The 19,572-nt window shown below is 40.3% G+C and overlaps 1 protein-coding gene across 1 annotated transcript; it reads left to right on the top strand.

Moving 5' to 3' along the window:
* The first annotated feature begins 878 nt into the window (after positions 1–878).
* Positions 879–18,844, top strand: abcg1 (ATP-binding cassette, sub-family G (WHITE), member 1). The gene is made up of 15 exons (XM_037774757.1): positions 879–1,009; positions 2,754–2,985; positions 5,442–5,559; positions 6,607–6,739; positions 8,883–8,933; positions 9,023–9,168; positions 10,713–10,836; positions 10,923–11,037; positions 13,752–13,897; positions 14,398–14,499; positions 17,075–17,243; positions 17,397–17,497; positions 17,634–17,792; positions 17,909–18,027; positions 18,110–18,844. Exons 1-15 carry the CDS (start codon positions 947–949, stop codon positions 18,336–18,338), a joined length of 2,007 nt encoding a protein of 668 aa, XP_037630685.1. The 5' UTR covers positions 879–946; the 3' UTR covers positions 18,339–18,844.
* Positions 18,845–19,572: the final 728 nt, after the last annotated feature.

Below are 19,572 nucleotides of genomic sequence, written 5' to 3'. Positions count from 1 at the left end.
CTGATGGTCTGGTATTCTGCAGTACCACAGCTCATCCAGCAGGTGGAGCTGTTCACTGATGGTCTGGTATTCTGCAGTACCACAGCTCATCCAGCAGGTGGAGCTGTTCACTGATGGTCTGGTATTCTGCAGTACCACAGCTCATCCAGCAGGGGGAGCTGTTCACTGATGGTCTGGTATTCTGCAGTACCACAGCTCATCCAGCAGGGGGAGCTGTTCACTGATGGTCTGGTATTCTGCAGTACCACAGCTCATCCAGCAGGTGGAGCTGTTCACTGATGGTCTGTGTGCTTTAAATGCAGTTAGTAGTTACTGTATATTCAAACTGACTTAATTCTTTATTTGGATCAAAGTGTCAGTCGTCTTCCTGACTGTTCTCCACTAAAACAGCATTAATAATAATAATAATAAAACTAATTCAGATCACACATGAACAAGAAAACAAGAAAAGACAAATACTGTATAATAAATATCAGAAAATAAGTGAAATGACACGAAAACAAACAAAACTGTCACAAATCAATAACTACAAAAACAAATAATAAAAAACAAAATGTTTCCATAACATCAAAATTTAAATCTATATACTGTATATGTGTGTGTATATATATATATATATATATATATACAGTATATATATAAGTATACATATTTCTATATGTATGTCAATATTAGGGATATATTGTATCTATCCATAGATAGATAGATAAGGTGTCTGATCTTTACTTCAGTAAAGAAGTACTTATACCACAGTGTAGAAATACTCTTTGACAAGTAAAAGTTCTCTTTACTTAGTAAGTAAAGTAAGTGAAATGGGCGGGGCCAGCAGCCCAGTGGGCGGGGCCAGTAGCCCGGTGGGCGGGGTTAGCAGTCCGATGTGTGTCTCTGATCGGGATCAGACCAGTGTGGGGGGAGCAGAGTGTCGGAGTGTTGCTGTCTCTCGGCCATGGCCTGTCTGATGGCCGCCTGGTCCGTCCACAACCCCACCGTCACCAACTCCATCATCATGGTGAGTACTGACAACACACACTGGGGACATGGTGGACATTTGCTGGGGACATTTATCAGAGACATATTGGACATTTATTAGAGATATATTGGATATGTTTTGGAGACATATTGGACATTTTTTCTAGAGACATACTGGACATTTATTGGAGACATATTGGACATTTTTTCTAAAGACATACTGGACATTTATTAGAGACATATTGGACATTTTTTCTAGAGACATACTGGACATTTCTTGGAGACATTAGACATTAATTGGAGACACATTGGACATTTATCAGAGACACATTGGACATTTATCAGAGACACATTGGACAATTATTAGAGACACATTGGATATTTACTGGAGACATATTGGACATTTATTAGAGACATATTGGACATTTACTAGAGACATATTGGACATTTATTGGAGACATATTGGACATTTATTAGAGACACATTTGACATTTATTGGAGACACATTGGACATTTATTAGACACATATTGGACATTTATTAGAGACATATTGGACATTTATTAGAGACATATTGGACATTTACTGGAGACATATTGGACATTTATTAGACACATGTTGGACATTTACTGGAGACATATTGGACATTTATTGGACACATATTGGACATTTATTGGAGACATATTGGACATTTATTGGAGACGTATTGGACATTTATTGGAGACGTATTAGAAACATATTGGACATTTGGACCATATAGATCAGGCTTGGGTCATATAGACGAGGCGTGTGCTTGGCGTGTTTGTGTGTGTAGACAGTGTGTCCCACAGTGTATCCCACAGTGTGTCCCACAGTGTGTCCCACAGTGTGTCTCACAGTGTGTCCCAGTGTGTCTCACAGTGTGTCCCACAGTGTGTCCCACAGTGTGTCTCACAGTGTGTCCTACAGTGTGTCCGACAGTGACCTCCTGCTGCTCCTGTATGGAGGCAGATTAGTGCCCTGTATGGAAGCAGGAGGACGCCGACATTCACAACAGCAGAGAAGCAGCTGACAGATAATCTGCTGATGGTCAGGTCCGATAGGACGACCTCGGTCCTGGTTCCTGTTGGTCCTCTAGCTTCAGTCTCAGTACACAGAACAACAAAATATAACAACACACAAACCTGCTCCATGTTCTCCAACATTATAGACCACCTGTAAGGTAGAACCTGTTCCATGTTCTCCAACATTATAGACCACCTGTAAGGTAGAACCTGTTCCACGTTCTCCAACATTATAGACCACCTGTAAGGAGGAACCTGTTCCATGTTCTCCAACATTATAGACCACCTGTAAGGAGGAACCTGTTCCATGTTCTCCAACATTATAGACCACATGTAAGGTAGAACCTGCTCCATGTTCTCCAACATTATAGACCACCTGTAAGGTAGAACCTGTTCCATGTTCGGTTCAGGATCAGGGTCAGGATCAAAGAAAGGTTGGTCAAGGTCAGGATCAGGGTCAGGATCAGGATCAGGGTCAGGATCAGGGTCAGGATCAGGATCAGGATCAGGATCAGGGTCAGGGTCAGGATCAGGATCAGGGTCAGGATCAGGATCAGGGTCAGGATCAGGATCAGGGTCAGGATCAGGGTCAGGGTCAGGATCAGGATCAGGATCAGGATCAGGGTCAGGGTCAGGATCAGGATCAGGATCAGGATCAGGATGCTCTGAGGTGTTTGTGATGATTTACAGGTAACAGATACTATCGATGACATCATCATGGCGTCTCTGATTGACTCCCTCAGAACACCAACGGGCCCCCGGACCTCATGTTGGACCCCCGGACGGTGTGCGTTTGTATGGACGAGGTGGTCAACAAGCGGCCGGCGGGCGGCCAGCAGACGCCGCTGAAGAAGGTGGACAACAACGTGACGGAGGCCCAGAGGTTCTCCTCGTTACCACGACGACCGGCGGTCAACATGGAGTTCCAGGACGTCTCGTACTCCGTCAGGGAGGGGCCCTGGTGGAGGAAGAAAGGTATGATGTCATCGCTTTACTGTGATGTCATCGCTTTACTGTGATGTCACCTGGTTTACTGTGATGTCATCAGTTTACTGTGATGTCATCGCTTTACTGTGATGTCACCTGGTTTACTGTGATGTCATCGCTTTACTGTGATGTCATCGCTTTACTGTGATGTCATCAGTTTACTGTGATGTCATCGCTTTACTGTGATGTCACCTGGTTTACTGTGATGTCATCGCTTTGCTGTGATGTCATCAGTTCAGATGATATATATGTATATATATACACATATATACATATATACTCTATATATACTGTATATGTATATATATATATATGTGTGTGTGTGTATGTATATATACACACACACACATATATATATATACATATATATATGTGTGTGTATACATATATATATATATATATATATATATATAATATATATGGGAGGGTGTGTGTGCGTGTGTGTGTTCCAGCCTCTAATCTCTTAATCTCTCCTCTAAATAGCAGCAGGTCAGATTAGAATCAACTCAGAGAGAAAATACAATACTGACAACAGAAACTGCACTAAACCTGCAAATACTACTAATGTACTACTAATATAATATTATTAATGTACCTCATCAAAATACTATTAATATACTACTATTAATATTCTACATGTTAATACTATGAATATGATATTAATATGATAGTATTAATGTTCTACTAGACAGACTCAGATGTGGTTTAATCCAAACTGTAAAATTGAACCCCAAACAGTCTGAAATCAATCTGTGACCGAGGTGATACAACTAGTGATCAATAATGTGAAGCTGATTATCAGGAGGAGGCTCTGAGAGGGTTCAGAGTTCAGGGTTCAGGGTTCAGAGTTCAGGTGTTTTCAGGTGTGTTCAGGTGTTTCGGGTGTGTTCGGGTGTGTTCAGGTGTTTTCAGATATGTTCGGGTGTTTTCAGGTGTGTTCAGGTGTTTCAGGTGTTTCAGGTGTTTCAGGTGTGTTCAGGTATTTTCAGGTGTTTCAGGTGTTTTCAGGTGTTTCAGGTATTTTCAGGTATTTTCAGGTGTTTTCAGGTGTTTTCAGGTGTTTTCAGGTGTTTCAGGTATTTTCAGGTGTTTCAGGTGTTTTCAGGTGTTTTCAGGTGTTTCAGGTATTTTCAGGTGTTTCAGGTGTTTCAGGTGTTTTCAGGTGTGTTCAGGTGTTTCAGGTGTGTTCGGGTGTGTTCGGGTGTTTTCAGGTATGTTCGGGTGTTTTCAGGTGTTTTCGGGTGTTTTCAGGTATGTTCGGGTGTTTTCAGGTGTTTTCGGGTGTTTTCAGGTGTTTTCAGGTGTGTTCAGGTGTTTCAGGTGTTTTCAGGTGTGTTCGGTTGTTTTCGGGTGTGTTTTCAGGTGTGTTCAGTTGTGTCCAGGTGTTTCATGTGTTTTCAGGTGTGTTCTGGTGTGTTCGGGTGTTTTCGGGTGTTTTCGGGTGTGTTCGGGTGTGTTCAGGTGTTTCAGGTATTTTCAGGTGTTTCAGGTATTTTCAGGTGTTTCAGGTGTTTCAGGTGTTTTCAGGTGTTTTCAGGTGTTATCAGGTGTTTCAGGTATTTTCAGGTGCTTCAGGTGTTTCAGGTGTTTCAGGTATTTTCAGGTGTTTCAGGTATTTTCAGGTGTTTCAGGTGTTTCAGGTGTTTTCAGGTGTTTTCAGGTGTTATCAGGTGTTTCAGGTGTGTTCAGGTGTTTTCGGGTGTGTTCAGGTGTGTTCAGGTGTTTTCAGGTATTTTCAGGTGTTTTCAGGAGTTTTCAGGTGTTTTCAGGTGTTTTCAGGTGTTTCAGGTATTTTCAGGTGTTTCAGGTATTTTCAGGTGTTTCAGGTGTTTCAGGTGTTTTCAGGTGTTTTCAGGTGTTATCAGGTGTTTCAGGTATTTTCAGGTGCTTCAGGTGTTTCAGGTGTTTCAGGTTTCAGGTATTTTCAGGTGTTTTCAGGTGTTTTCAGGTGTTTTCAGGTGTTTCAGGTATTTTCAGGTATTTTCAGGTGTTTCAAGTATTTTCAGGTGTTTTCAGGTGTTTTCAGGTGTTTTCAGGTGTTTCAGGTATTTTCAGGTGTTTTCAGGTGTTTTCAGGTGTGTTCAGGTGTTTTCAGGTGTTTCAGGTGTTTTCAGGTGTTTCAGGTATTTTCAGGTGTTTTCAGGTGTTTCAGGTGTTTTCAGGTGTTTCAGGTATTTTCAGGTATTTTCAGGTGTTTTCAGGTGTTTTCAGGTGTTTTCAGGTGTTTCAGGTATTTTTAGATGTTTTCAGGTGTTTTCAGGTGTTTCAGGTATTTTCAGGTGTTTTCAGGTGTTTTCAGGTGTTTCAGGTGTGTTGGTGTCAGATTCAGGTGAAACCAGCCGGAGACAGAAACCTGTGCAGTAAGCTGAAGTGAAACTGGGAACAAAGAGCTGTTCTGAGATCTGCTGGGAACCTGCAGGCTGATTGTTTGTGTTCCGTCTCAGGTTACAAGACTCTGCTCAGAGGGATCTCTGGGAGGTTCACCAGCGGCGACCTGGTGGCCATCATGGGGCCCTCCGGAGCCGGCAAGTCTACCCTGATGAACATCCTGGCCGGGTACAGGTGGGTCTGATACGCTGCTGGTTAATATTAATATTAATGTTTTAATGAATGCTCTGCTCCTCACAGTGTTTATTTAATTATTCATTTATTGGACCGGGACAATAAAGTTGAAATAAAGTACGACCGATGTCTGTAGGACCTCTAACCCGGGTTAATGTACAGACCTCGTCTCTCTTTAGGATGTTAACAAATAAAAATACATCATAAACTTCTGACATAAAAACGTTCTGTATCGAGTTGAATCTGAATCTGACTGCAATGAAAAATGACAAACATTTCTGATCGTTACCAACAGCAATCCTGTTGCTCCTGTTGCTCCTCGTCCTGTTGCTCCTCTTGCTCCTGTTGCTCCTGTTGCTCCTGTTGCTCCTGTTGCTCCTGTTGCTCCTCTTGCTCCTGTTGCTCCTCTTGCTCCTGTTGCTCCTGTTGCTCCTCGTCCTGTTGCTCCTCTTGCTCCTGTTGCTCCTGTTGCTCCTGTTGCTCCTGTTGCTCCTGTTACTCCTGTTGCTCCTGTTGCTCCCGTTGCTCTATATATATATATATATAACATATATCATATATATAACATGTATATAACATGTATATATATATATATATATACATATATATATATATGTATGTGTGTCTCCAGGGAGACGGGGATGAAGGGGGCGATCCTGATGATATATATACTGTATATATATATATATATATATATATATGTGTGTGTTTGTCTCCAGGGAGACGTGGATGAAGGGGGAGATTCTGATGATATATATATACTGTATATATATAACATATATATATAACATATATATAACATATGTATATATATATATATGTATGTGTGTCTCCAGGGAGACGTGGATGAAGGGGGAGATTCTGATGATATATATATACTGTATATATATAACATATATATATAACATATATATAACATATGTATATATATATATATGTATGTGTGTCTCCAGGGAGACGGGGATGAAGGGGGCGATCCTGATGATATATATACTGTATATATATATATATATATATATATATATATATATATGTGTGTGTCTCCAGGGAGACGGGGATGAAGGGCACGATCCTGATCAACGGGCGTTCCAGAGACCTGCGCTCCTTCAGGAAGGTTTCCTGTTACATCATGCAGGACGACATGCTGCTGCCTCACCTCAGCGTACACGAGGCCATGATGGTACAGGAAGTACTAATACTACGCTGTACAACAGCAGGACTTTACTCTTAGTACTATTAACTAATGATTGTTTTCATTATGGATTCTTATGATCATTATTTTCTCCATTAATCGATTGATTGATTGTTTTTTAAAAATAGTCAGAAATGACGTCACAATAGTCCAGAGGGACACCCCCACTGTGATGGTTTAATCCAAACCTCAATATTATTACTAAAACATGAATATTAACATGAACACTGTTAACATTATTATTAATACATTAACACTATTAACATTATTATTAATACATAAACACTATTAACATTATTATTAATACATAAACACTATTAACATTATTATTAATACATGAACACTATTAACATTATTATTAATACATTAACATTATTAACATTATTATTAATACATGAACACTATTAACATTATTATTAATACATGAACACTATTAACATTATTATTAATACATTAACATTATTAACATTATTATTAATACATAAACACTATTAACATTATTATTAATACATAAACACTATTCATATTATTATTAATACATAAACACTATTAACATTATTATTAATACATGAACACTATTAACATTATTATTAATACATGAACACTATTAACATTATTATTAATACATTAACATTATTAACATTATTATTAATACATAAACACTATTCATATTATTATTAATACATAAACACTATTAACATTATTATTAATACATAAACACTATTCATATTATTATTAATACATAAACACTATTAACATTATTATTAATACATAAACACTATTCATATTATTATTAATACATAAACACTATTAACATTATTATTAATACATTAACATGATTAACATTATTATTAATACATAAACACTATTAACATTATTATTAATACATTAACACGATTAACATTATTATTAATACATTAACATTATTAACATTATTATTAATACATAAACACTATTAACATTATTATTAATACATAAACACTATTCATATTATTATTAATACATAAACACTATTAACATTATTATTAATACATGAACACTATTAACATTATTATTAATACATGAACACTATTAACATTATTATTAATACATTAACATTATTAACATTATTATTAATACATAAACACTATTCATATTATTATTAATACATTAACATTATTAACATTATTATTAATACATAAACACTATTCATATTATTATTAATACATAAACACTATTAACATTATTATTAATACATAAACACTATTCATATTATTATTAATACATAAACACTATTAACATTATTATTAATACATTAACATGATTAACATTATTATTAATACATAAACACTATTAACATTATTATTAATACATTAACACGATTAACATTATTATTAATACATAAACACTATTAACATTATTATTAATACATTAACATTATTAACATTATTATTAATACATAAACACTATTAACATTATTATTAATACATAAACACTATTAACATTATTATTAATACATAAACACTATTAACATTATTATTAATACATTAACATGATTAACATTATTATTAATACATAAACACTATTAACATTATTATTAATACATTAACACGATTAACATTATTATTAATACATAAACACTATTAACATTATTATTAATACATTAACATTATTAACATTATTATTAATACATGAACACTATTAACATTATTATTAATACATTAACATTATTAACATTATTATTAATACATAAACACTATTAACATTATTATTAATACATAAACACTATTAACATTATTATTAATACATAAACACTATTAACATTATTATTAATACATTAACATTATTAACATTATTATTCATACATTAACACTATTAACATTATTTTTAATACATAAACACTATTAACATTATTATTAATACATAAACACTATTAACATTATTATTAATACATAAACACTATTAATATTATTAACTAATTAATTATTGACTAATTTACACATTTATTAATTGATTAAATGGTTAATTGGTTAATTGACTGATTGATTAATTTATGAATTGACTAATTGACTAATTGACTAACTGACTAATCGACTGATTGATTAATTGACTAGACGACAAATTGGACCCCTGATGGATCTTGTGTGTGCAGGTTTCAGCCAACCTGAAGCTGCAGGAGAAGGTGGAGACTCGCAGAGAGATGGTGAGTTTTGACCCCCGACTACTTCCTGGTTCTATACCGCGTATAGATATATGATATCCGAGGTTAAAGCGGTCTCCGTGTGTGATCAGGTCCGGGAGATCCTGATGGCTCTGGGTCTACTGGACTGTGCTAAAACCAGGACGTCTCACCTGTCGGGGGGTCAGAGGAAGAGACTGGCCATCGCTCTGGAGCTCGTCAATAATCCTCCGGTCATGTTCTTCGATGAGCCCACCAGGTCAGAAACAGAGACCTCATAGTGAAGGGGGGCCACCTGAGTCTGGTTCCGTTTCACTCCTTTGATTCAATTTGATTTATTATTGTCATTTTATGTTTTATAATCAAGATTCAATCATTTATGGCCACAGACAACAGACACATACTGCCACAATAACTAACAGGAAGCAGACAACGAATCCAAACATTGAAGGTCCTGTTCTGTTCCCAGATGATTATTAATACCGATGATGGACAGGGATTACTTTAGTAGTTTGTATTATTACGAGAATCAAGTCATAACTTTACGAGAAAAAAGTCGTAATATTACGAGAATCAAGTCATAACTTTACGAGAAAAAAGTCGTAATATTACGAAAATAAAGTCATAACTTTATGAGAAAAAAGTCGTAATATTACGAAAATAAAGTCATAACTTTACGAGAAAAAAGTCGTAATATTACGAGAATCAAGTCATAACTTTACAAGAAAAAAGTCGTAATATTACGAGAATCAAGTCATAACTTTATGAGAAAAAAGTCGTAATATTACGAGAATAAAGTCATAACTTTATGAGAGAAAAAAGTCGTAATATCAGTCTAGATGATGTTTTTTAGTAAATTCTTTCCCATTCTACCTGTAAGGATGGAAGGAGTGTCGTGTAACGCCTCCTGTGACTCGACATTCTCCAGAAATAATCCCGACCTGTTTAATGTTGGAGCTCAGACTCGTCGCCCGTCCTGCTCAATCCGTTCACCTTCAGACTTTCTTTGTTTACCTGAATGGTTTCAGGCACATACAACTAAAAGTTCTGTTTCTACTTTAGAAGCATCATCATCATCATCATCATCATCATCATCACACTCCTGCCAGCAGAAGCAGAGATTTTATTCCTCAAAGACTTTGTAGTACTTTATTAAAACAGCCGGAGACACACTGAGGTGAAGCAGGAAGACATTCCACTAACATGATATTTATACGCTAAAACAGTATGTGAGATATTTTAGTCTGACTGAAACCTGAGTATGAAACCAATAGTAGGTGAATTACAGACTATTTCTGGTGAAATATTACAGTATGCAACGCTGGACACTACGGCGGCATGAATAATCCCACAATGCAATGCGATAATGTTCATAACAGACGTTGACGGACAGCTCTGTAACGTCAATAACGCTTCAATATAACATTTGACTTTGCTAGGTGTAATATATTTATTTTTAATTTATTCAGAATTTGATTCTCACAAACTGTTGTTTTGGTCACATGAGGTTGGTAACCATGGTTACACGTCTCTCAGGAAGTGACGACGTAAGTTACCGCTCAGACACAAACTGCTGTTTATTCACACTAAAACAATAGATAGTACACCTGTTGGGTAGGTATGTAGTGCAGAGTATGACTGGATCAGTACCTCCTCCTCCATAATTACTTCCTGTCAGCTGATATCGTTCACATACACCGCAACAGGAAATAAACTGGGACCCAGTTGTAGTGTTTACAACTGTGAAATGGTCTATAATACTACTACTACTACTACTAACATAAAGAACTTCCTGTGTGTCAGCGGTCTGGACAGCTCGTCCTGTTTCCAGGTGGTCTCTCTGCTGAAGGCTCTGGCTCAGGGAGGACGAACCGTCATCTGCACCATCCACCAACCCAGCGCCAAACTGTTCGAGCTCTTCGACAAGGTCATCACACACACACTGGACTACATTACCCAGCAGCACCGGAGGCACAAACTCTCTGATCCTGATGTTGTTATTGTGTGTTCCAGCTGTACGTCCTGAGTCAGGGTCAGTGTATCTACAGGGGGAAAGTCTCCAGTCTGGTTCCCTACCTCAGAGACCTCGGACTCAACTGCCCCACCTACCACAACCCGGCTGACTTCGGTAAGAACCTGAGCCGACACGTTTAACTTCTGTTTACAGCTGACTACAATATCGCTGATATTTCTACACAACATTTAGCAAAACATGGAAATACTCAAGTAAAGTACAATCTCCTAGTAACAGTGGTACTAACAGTGGTACTAACAGTGGTACTAACGGTCGTACTAACGGTCGTACTAACGGTCGTACCAACGGTCGTACCAACGGTCGTACCAACGGTCGTACAAACAGTTGTACTAACAGTCGTACCAACAGTCGTACTAACGGTCGTACTAACGGTCGTACCAACGGTCGTACCAACGGTCGTACCAACGGTCGTACCAACGGTCGTACTAACGGTCGTACAAACAGTTGTACCAACAGTCGTACCAACAGTCGTACCAACAGTTGTACTAACAGTCGTACAAACAGTCGTACCAACAGTCGTACCAACAGTCGTACTAACAGTCGTACTAACAGTCGTACTAACAGTCGTACCAACAGTCGTACCAACAGTCGTACCAACAGTCGTACTAACAGTCGTACTAACAGTCGTACTAACAGTCGTACCAACAGTCGTACTAACAGTTGTACTAACAGTCGTACCAGTTGTACTAACAGTCGTACTAACAGTTGTACTAACAATCGTACTAACGGTTGTACTAACGGTCGTACAAACAGTTGTACTAACTGTCGTACTAACAGTTGTACTAACAGTCGTACTAACAGTCGTACTAACGGTCATACAAACAGTTGTACTAACAGTCGTACCAACAGTTGTACTATCAGTCATACTAACAGTCGTACTAACGGCCATACAAACAGTCGTACTAACGGTCGTACTAACGGTCGTACAAACAGTTGTACTAACGGTCGTACCAACGGTCGTACCAACAGTTGTACTAACAGTTGTACTAACTGTCGTACTAACAGTCGTACCAACGGTCGTACCAACAGTTGTACTAACAGTTGTACTAACGGTCGTACAAACAGTTGTACTAACAGTCGTTCTAACAGTTGTACTAATAGTTGTACTAACAGTCGTAATAACCGTCGTACTAACAGTCGTACCAACAGTCGTACTAACGGTCGTACTAACGGTCGTACCAACGGTCGTACCAACGGTCGTACCAACGGTCGTACTAACGGTCGTACAAACAGTTGTACCAACAGTCGTACCAACAGTCGTACCAACAGTTGTACTAACAGTCGTACAAACAGTCGTACCAACAGTCGTACCAACAGTCGTACTAACAGTCGTACTAACAGTCGTACTAACAGTCGTACCAACAGTCGTACCAACAGTCGTACTAACAGTCGTACTAACAGTCGTACTAACAGTCGTACCAACAGTCGTACTAACAGTTGTACTAACAGTCGTACCAGTTGTACTAACAGTCGTACTAACAGTTGTACTAACAATCGTACTAACGGTTGTACTAACGGTCGTACAAACAGTTGTACTAACTGTCGTACTAACAGTTGTACTAACAGTCGTACTAACAGTCGTACTAACGGTCATACAAACAGTTGTACTAACAGTCGTACCAACAGTTGTACTATCAGTCATACTAACAGTCGTACTAACGGCCATACAAACAGTCGTACTAACGGTCGTACTAACGGTCGTACAAACAGTTGTACTAACGGTCGTACCAACGGTCGTACCAACAGTTGTACTAACAGTTGTACTAACTGTCGTACTAACAGTCGTACCAACGGTCGTACCAACAGTTGTACTAACAGTTGTACTAACGGTCGTACAAACAGTTGTACTAACAGTCGTTCTAACAGTTGTACTAATAGTTGTACTAACAGTCGTAATAACCGTCGTACTAACAGTCGTACCAACAGTTGTACTAACAGTCGTACTAACTGTCATACTAACAGTCGTACCAACAGCTGTACTAACAGTCGTACTAACGGTCGTACAAACAGTTGTACTAACAGTCGTACTAGCAGTTGTACTAACAGTCGTATTAACAGTTGTACTAATAGTTGTACTAACAGTCGTATTAACTGTCGTACTAACAGTCGTACCAACAGTTGTACTAACAGTCGTACTAACGGTCTTACAAACAGTTGTATTAACAGTCGCACTAACAGTCGGACTAACAGTCGTACCAACAGTTGTACTAACAGTCGTACTAACGGTCGTACTAACGGTCGTACAAACAGTTGTACTAACAGTTGTACTAACTGTCGTACTAACAGTTGTACTAACAGTCATACTAACAGTCGTACTAACAGTCATACAAACAGTTGTACTAACTGTCGTACTAACGGTCATACAAACAGTCGTACTAACGGTCGTACAAACAGTTGTACTAACAGTCATACCAACGGTCGTACCAACAGTCATACTAACAGTTGTACTAACTGTCGTACTAACAGTCGTACCAACAGTTGTACTAACAGTCGTACTAACAGTCGTACTAACGATCGTACAAACAGTTGTACTAAAAGTCGTACTAACAGTTGTACTAACAATTGTACTAACAGTCGTAATAACTTTCGTACTAACAGTCGTACCAACAGTTGTACTAACAGTCGTACTAACAGTCGTACTAACGGTCGTACAAACAGTTTTACTAACAGTCATACTAACAGTCGTACTAACAGTCGTACTAACAGTCGTACTAACAGTTGTACTAACAGTCATAGTAACAGTCATAGTACTTTGAATGTGTTCTTCCAGTACTTGAGTGAAGTACCAGCGGTTGTGTTGTGTTCAGTGATGGAGGTGGCGTCTGGAGAATACGGGGACCAGATGGTCCGACTGGTGAAAGCCGTCCAGGACAGGAAGTGTGAGAAGGATCATCAGAACGAACTAAACGGAGACACCAACCTCCACCCGCTGCTGTGGCAGCGCACAGAGGAGGTGAAAAACAAACGCACCACGCACTTTACATCCATCCATCCATAGAAATGTCCAGTTAACTGAGATAGAAAACAGAAATGACTGACACACTGAGAACCGATGAATGCTAAAAACTAATCACATAAATATTTCAGCTTGCATTTAATTATATTATAATGTAGGTTTAGGATGCTTTTTGTCCTTCATCCCTATGAATAAAATATAAATAAATGTAAATTCATAGGAAAACACTGATATATATGTATACATTATTATATTTATCATGATTTAGTGTAACAGTCGATACAATAAACAGATTTTAATTTTTGTTTTTGGTCTATTGAGTAAATTAAATATCAAATTACTTCATCACAAAATCTCGTAATGAATCAGTCCTGATTAGTGATTACCAACACTGCTGTGTTCTATAGTTACTGTATATACAGCATATATAGTAAATGAGACCTCATGGTGTTTTTACATCTTTATTTGCTAGTATTTCCGTGTATTGTTTCTCTCAGGAGAGCTCATCGTCTGAAGGTTGTCACAGTTTCTCAGCCAGCTGTATGACTCAGTTCTCCATCCTGTTCAGAAGAACGTTCCTCAGCATCCTCAGAGACTCGGTGAGAAAACACAGCGACACCCGGTGGACACTGACAGCTACTGCAGCTCCGATAAAGACACACAGAATAACAGGGAAACTGCACTAACAGTCGTACTAACGGCCGTGCTAACAGTCGTGCTAACGGTCGTACTAACAGTCGTACCAACAGCCATAATAACAGTCGTAGTAACAGCCGTAGTAACAGTCGTGCTAACCTTCGTACTAAAAGTCGTACTAACAGTTGTACTAACAGTCGTAGTAACAGCCGTAGTAACAGCCATAGTAACAGTTGTACTAACAGTCATACCAACAGCCGTAATAACAGCCGTAGTAACAGTCATAGTAACAGTTGTACTAACAGTCGTAGTAACAGCCGTAGTAACAGTCGTACTTACAGTCGTACTTACAGTTGTACTAACAGTCGTACTTACAGTCGTACTAACAGTCGTACTAACATTCGTACTAACAGTCATACTTAAAGTCGTACTAACAGTCGTAGTAACAGTCATACTAACAGCCGTAGTAACAGCCGCAGTAACATTCGTACTAACAGTCGTACTAACAGTCGTAGTAACAGTCGTAGTAACAGTTGTAGTAACAGTCGTACTAACAGTCATACTAACAGCCGTAGTAACAGCCGCAGTAACAGTCGTAGTAACAGTCGTAGTAACAGTCATACTAATAGCCGTAGTAACAGCCGTACTAACAGTCGTAGTAACAGCCGTAGTAACAGTCATACTAACAGTCATACTAACAGCCGTAGTAACAGCCGCAGTAACAGTCGTAGTAACAGTCGTAGTAACAGTCATACTAATAGCCGTAGTAACAGCCGTACTAACAGTCGTAGTAACAGCCGTAGTAACAGTCGTACTAACAATCGTAGTAACAGCCATAATAACAGTCACACTAACAGCCGTACTAACAGTAAAAGTAACAGTCGTACTAACAGTCATACTAACAGCCGTAGTAACAGTCGTACTAACAGCCGTAGTAACAGTTGTAGTAACAGTCGTGCTAACGGTCGTACTAACAGTCGTGCTTATGGTCATACTAACAGCCGTAGTAACAGTCGTACTAACAGCCGTAGTAACAGTTGTAGTAACAGTCGTGCTAACGGTCGTACTAACAGTCGTGCTAACAGTCGAAGTAACGGTCATACTAATGGTCTTACTAACAGTCGTAGTAGCGGTCGTATTAACAGTCTTAGTAACAGTCGTAGTAACAGTCGTACTAACAGTCATAGTAACCGTCTTACTAACAGTCGTAGTAGCGGTCGTACTAACAATCGTAGTAACAGTCGTACTAACAGTCATAGTAACAGTCTTATTAACAGTCGTAGTAGCGGTCGTACTAACAATCGTAGTAACAGTCGTGCTTACAGCCGTAGTAACAGTCGTACTAACAGTTGTAGTAACAGCCGTAGTAACAGTCATACTAACAGTCATACTAACAGCCGTAGTAACAGCCGTAGTAACAGCCGCAGTAACATTCGTACTAACAGTCATACCTAAAGTCGTACTAACAGTCGTACAAACAGTCGTACTAACAGTCGTAGTAACAGTCGTAGTAACAGTTGTAGTAACAGTCGTACTAATAGTCATACTAACAGTCCTACTAACAGCCGTAGTAACAGCCGCAGTAACAGTCGTAGTAACAGTCGTAGTAACAGTCATACTAACAATCGTAGTAACAGCCATAGTAACAGTCATACTAATAGCCATAGTAACAGCCGTAGTAACAGTCGTACTAACAGTCGTAGTAACAGCCGTAGTAACAGTCGTACTAACAATCGTAGTAACAGCCATAGTAACAGTCATACTAACAGCCGTAGTAACAGTTGTACTAACAGCCGTAGTAACAGTTGTAGTAACAGTCGTGCTAACGGTTGTACTAACAGTCGTGCTAATGGTCATACTAACAGCCGTAGTAACAGTCGTACTAACAGCCGTAGTAACAGTTGTAGTAACAGTCGTGCTAACGGTCGTACTAACAGTCGTGCTAATGGTCGTACTAACAGTCGGACTAACAGTCGGACTAACAGTCGAAGTAACGGTCATACTAATGGTCTTACTAACAGTCGTAGTAGCGGTCGTACTAACAGTCGTAGTAACAGTTGTACTAACAGTCATAGTAACAGTCTTACTAACAGTCGTAGTAGCGGTCGTACTAACAATCGTAGTAACAGTCGTGCTTACAGCCGTAGTAACAGTCGTAGTAACAGTTGTAGTAACAGCCGTACTAACAGTTGTAGTAACAGCCGTAGTAACAGCCGTACTAACAGTTGTAGTAACAGCCGTAGTAACAGTCGTACTAACAGTCATACTAACAGTCTTACTAACAGTCGTAGTAGCGGTCGTACTAACAATCGTAGTAACAGTCGTGCTTACAGCCGTAGTAACAGCCGTAGTAACAGTCGTACTAACAGTCGTAGTAACAGCCGTAGTAACAGTCGTAGTAACAGCCGTGCTTACAGTCGTAGTAACAGCCGTAGTAACAGTCGTACTAACAGTCGTAGTAACAGCCGTACTAACAGTTTTACTAACAGTTGTACTAACAGTTGTAGTGACTCATCCACCATCTCATTGGTCGAGCAGGTGCTGACTCACCTGAGGATCTCCTCTCACATCGGGATCGGTGTCCTGATCGGTCTGTTGTACCTCGGCATCGGGAACGAGGCCAAGAAGGTTCTGAGTAACTCCGGGTTCCTCTTCTTCTCAATGTTGTTCCTCATGTTCGCCGCTCTGATGCCCACCGTCCTCACATGTGAGTCACCGACCGAACGTCACGTCATACAAGTACATTTACTCAAGTACTGTACTTCAGTACAAGCTTGAGGTACTATTTTCTTCTCATGCTACTTTCTGTTCTACTTCAATCCATTTATGTTAAACGTTGAGTTGTGTGTTTGTGCTTCAGTTCCTCTGGAGATGGGAGTTTTTCTGAGGGAACACCTGAACTACTGGTACAGTCTGAAGGCCTACTACCTGGCTAAAACCATGGCTGACGTCCCCTTCCAGGTATTCTATATACTTTACTGAATACTGTCCTGTACTACCTCCCTTCTGATTTACAGGTAGTATTATATACTGAATACTGTCCCCTGTGTTGTACAGGTAGTATTATATACTGAATACTGTCCCCTGTGTTGTACAGGTAGTATTCCCAGTGGTGTACTGCAGTATTGTGTACTGGATGACGGCCCAGCCCGCGGACGCTGGCCGGTTCTTCCTCTTCCTGTCTCTGGGGGTTCTGACCTCTCTGGTGGCTCAGAGTCTGGGTCTGCTGATCGGAGCGGCGTCCACCTCCCTGCAGGTCAGAGGTCAACCTGGACTCACCTGGACTCACCTGAACTCACCTGGACTCAGCTGTCAGTGAGCTCGCTGACAGCTGAGCGACCTAATTTAGGCGTGTTTGTTGTCTCCCGTCAGGTGGCGACGTTCGTGGGTCCGGTCACGGCGATCCCGGTCCTGTTGTTCTCGGGGTTCTTCGTCAGTTTCGACACCATCCCCTGGTACCTGCAGTGGATGTCCTACATCTCCTACGTCAGGTGGGGACGCCGTCTCGCTGCACCAGTAGTATGTATATTTAACTGAGCCTCCGTCTGAGCTGATCCTAAAAGCGTGTTTCAGGTACAGCTTCGAGGGCGTCATCCTGTCCATCTACAGTCTGGACCGAGAGGACCTCCACTGCGACCGGGACGACACCTGCCACTTCCAGAAGTCCGACGCCATCCTGAAGGAGCTGGACATGCTGGACGCCAAACTCTACCTGGACTTCATCGTCCTCGCCGTCTTCTTCTTCTCTCTGAGGCTCATCGCCTACTTCGTCCTCCGGTACAAGATCAGCGCGGAGAGGTAGACCGGGACCAGGAGGGACCAGGAGGGACCAGGAAGGGGACCAGGAAGGACCAGGAGGGACCAGGAGGGACCAGGAAGGACCAGGAGGGACGAGGAAGACAACATCTGAGTGGCAGAGTCCGGCGTTTAGGACAGATCCTTTAGGCTAACGTTAGCGTGTTAGCTTCATGTGAACTCTGACTCTACTTTGACTCGCTGTTAAAGACACGAAGAAGAGACTAGGATCTGGTTTCAGGTCTCTGAGTGTCATTAGAGGACAGAGTGAGGACTCATCAGGTCCTGCAGGGACAGGAGCTGGTCTCCTGAGTCCTGGACTGTGCCACAACCTGCAGGACCACAAGAAACCAGAGAACGGCTGATGTTTAGGGACGGACTCTCTGGACATTAATGTAGTTTTACCTGTTACGTCCTCAGAGACACTGTTATCAATAAAGTTATTATGTCCTGATTAAAGATCAATAAAGTTATTATGTCCTGATTAAAGATCAATAAAGTTATTATGTCCTGATGAAGTTGGTGATGAACCTGATGTGAGACTGGAATGAGAGTGTTGGGTCCAGGATGACACCCGGGTTGCGGACTTCCGAGGATGGGGTGAAAGAACAGCCATCAACGTCCAGATGTAGATCTCCAACCTTCCGGAGCAGGGCCTTGGGAGCCACAACCATGAGCTCGGTTTTGTTGCTGTTGAGTTTTAGGAAGTTAGATGACATCCAGATTTGTATTGCATGCAGGCAGTTTACAAGTGACTGTGGGGGGAGCTGGGTGGATGGTTTGGTGCTAAGATATAGTTGTGTGTCGTCAGCATATGAGTGAAAGCTGAGACCGTGGTGGCGGATGATCTGACCAAGGGGGAGCATGTAGATGGTGAAGAGGAGGGGTCCCAGCACAGAGCCTTGAGGTACGCCATGGTTGACTGGGGCCGAGGTGGAACTGGAGTCTCTGATGGTGACAAACTGTTTTCTGTTTGTGAGGTAGGACTGAAACCAGGAGAGAGCTGAACCGGTGAGGCCAAGGTAGTCAGATAGGCGGGTGAGGAGGATGGTGTGGGAGACTGTGTCGAAGGCAGCTGAGAGGTCCAGGAGGATGAGGATGCTGATCTGACCAGAATCTGCAGCGATGAGGAGGTCATTTGTGATTTTGATGAGGGTGGTCTCTGTGCTGTGGTGTGGTCTGAAGCCAGATTGAAAGGTTTCGTAGCGCTCATGGTTGGTCATATGTTGATGGAGTTGGGC

The sequence above is a fragment of the Sebastes umbrosus genome, chromosome 7, assembly GCF_015220745.1.
Source record: "Sebastes umbrosus isolate fSebUmb1 chromosome 7, fSebUmb1.pri, whole genome shotgun sequence".
Classification (NCBI taxonomy): domain Eukaryota; kingdom Metazoa; phylum Chordata; class Actinopteri; order Perciformes; family Sebastidae; genus Sebastes; species Sebastes umbrosus.
This window is presented reverse-complemented; position numbering and strand designations above follow the sequence as displayed.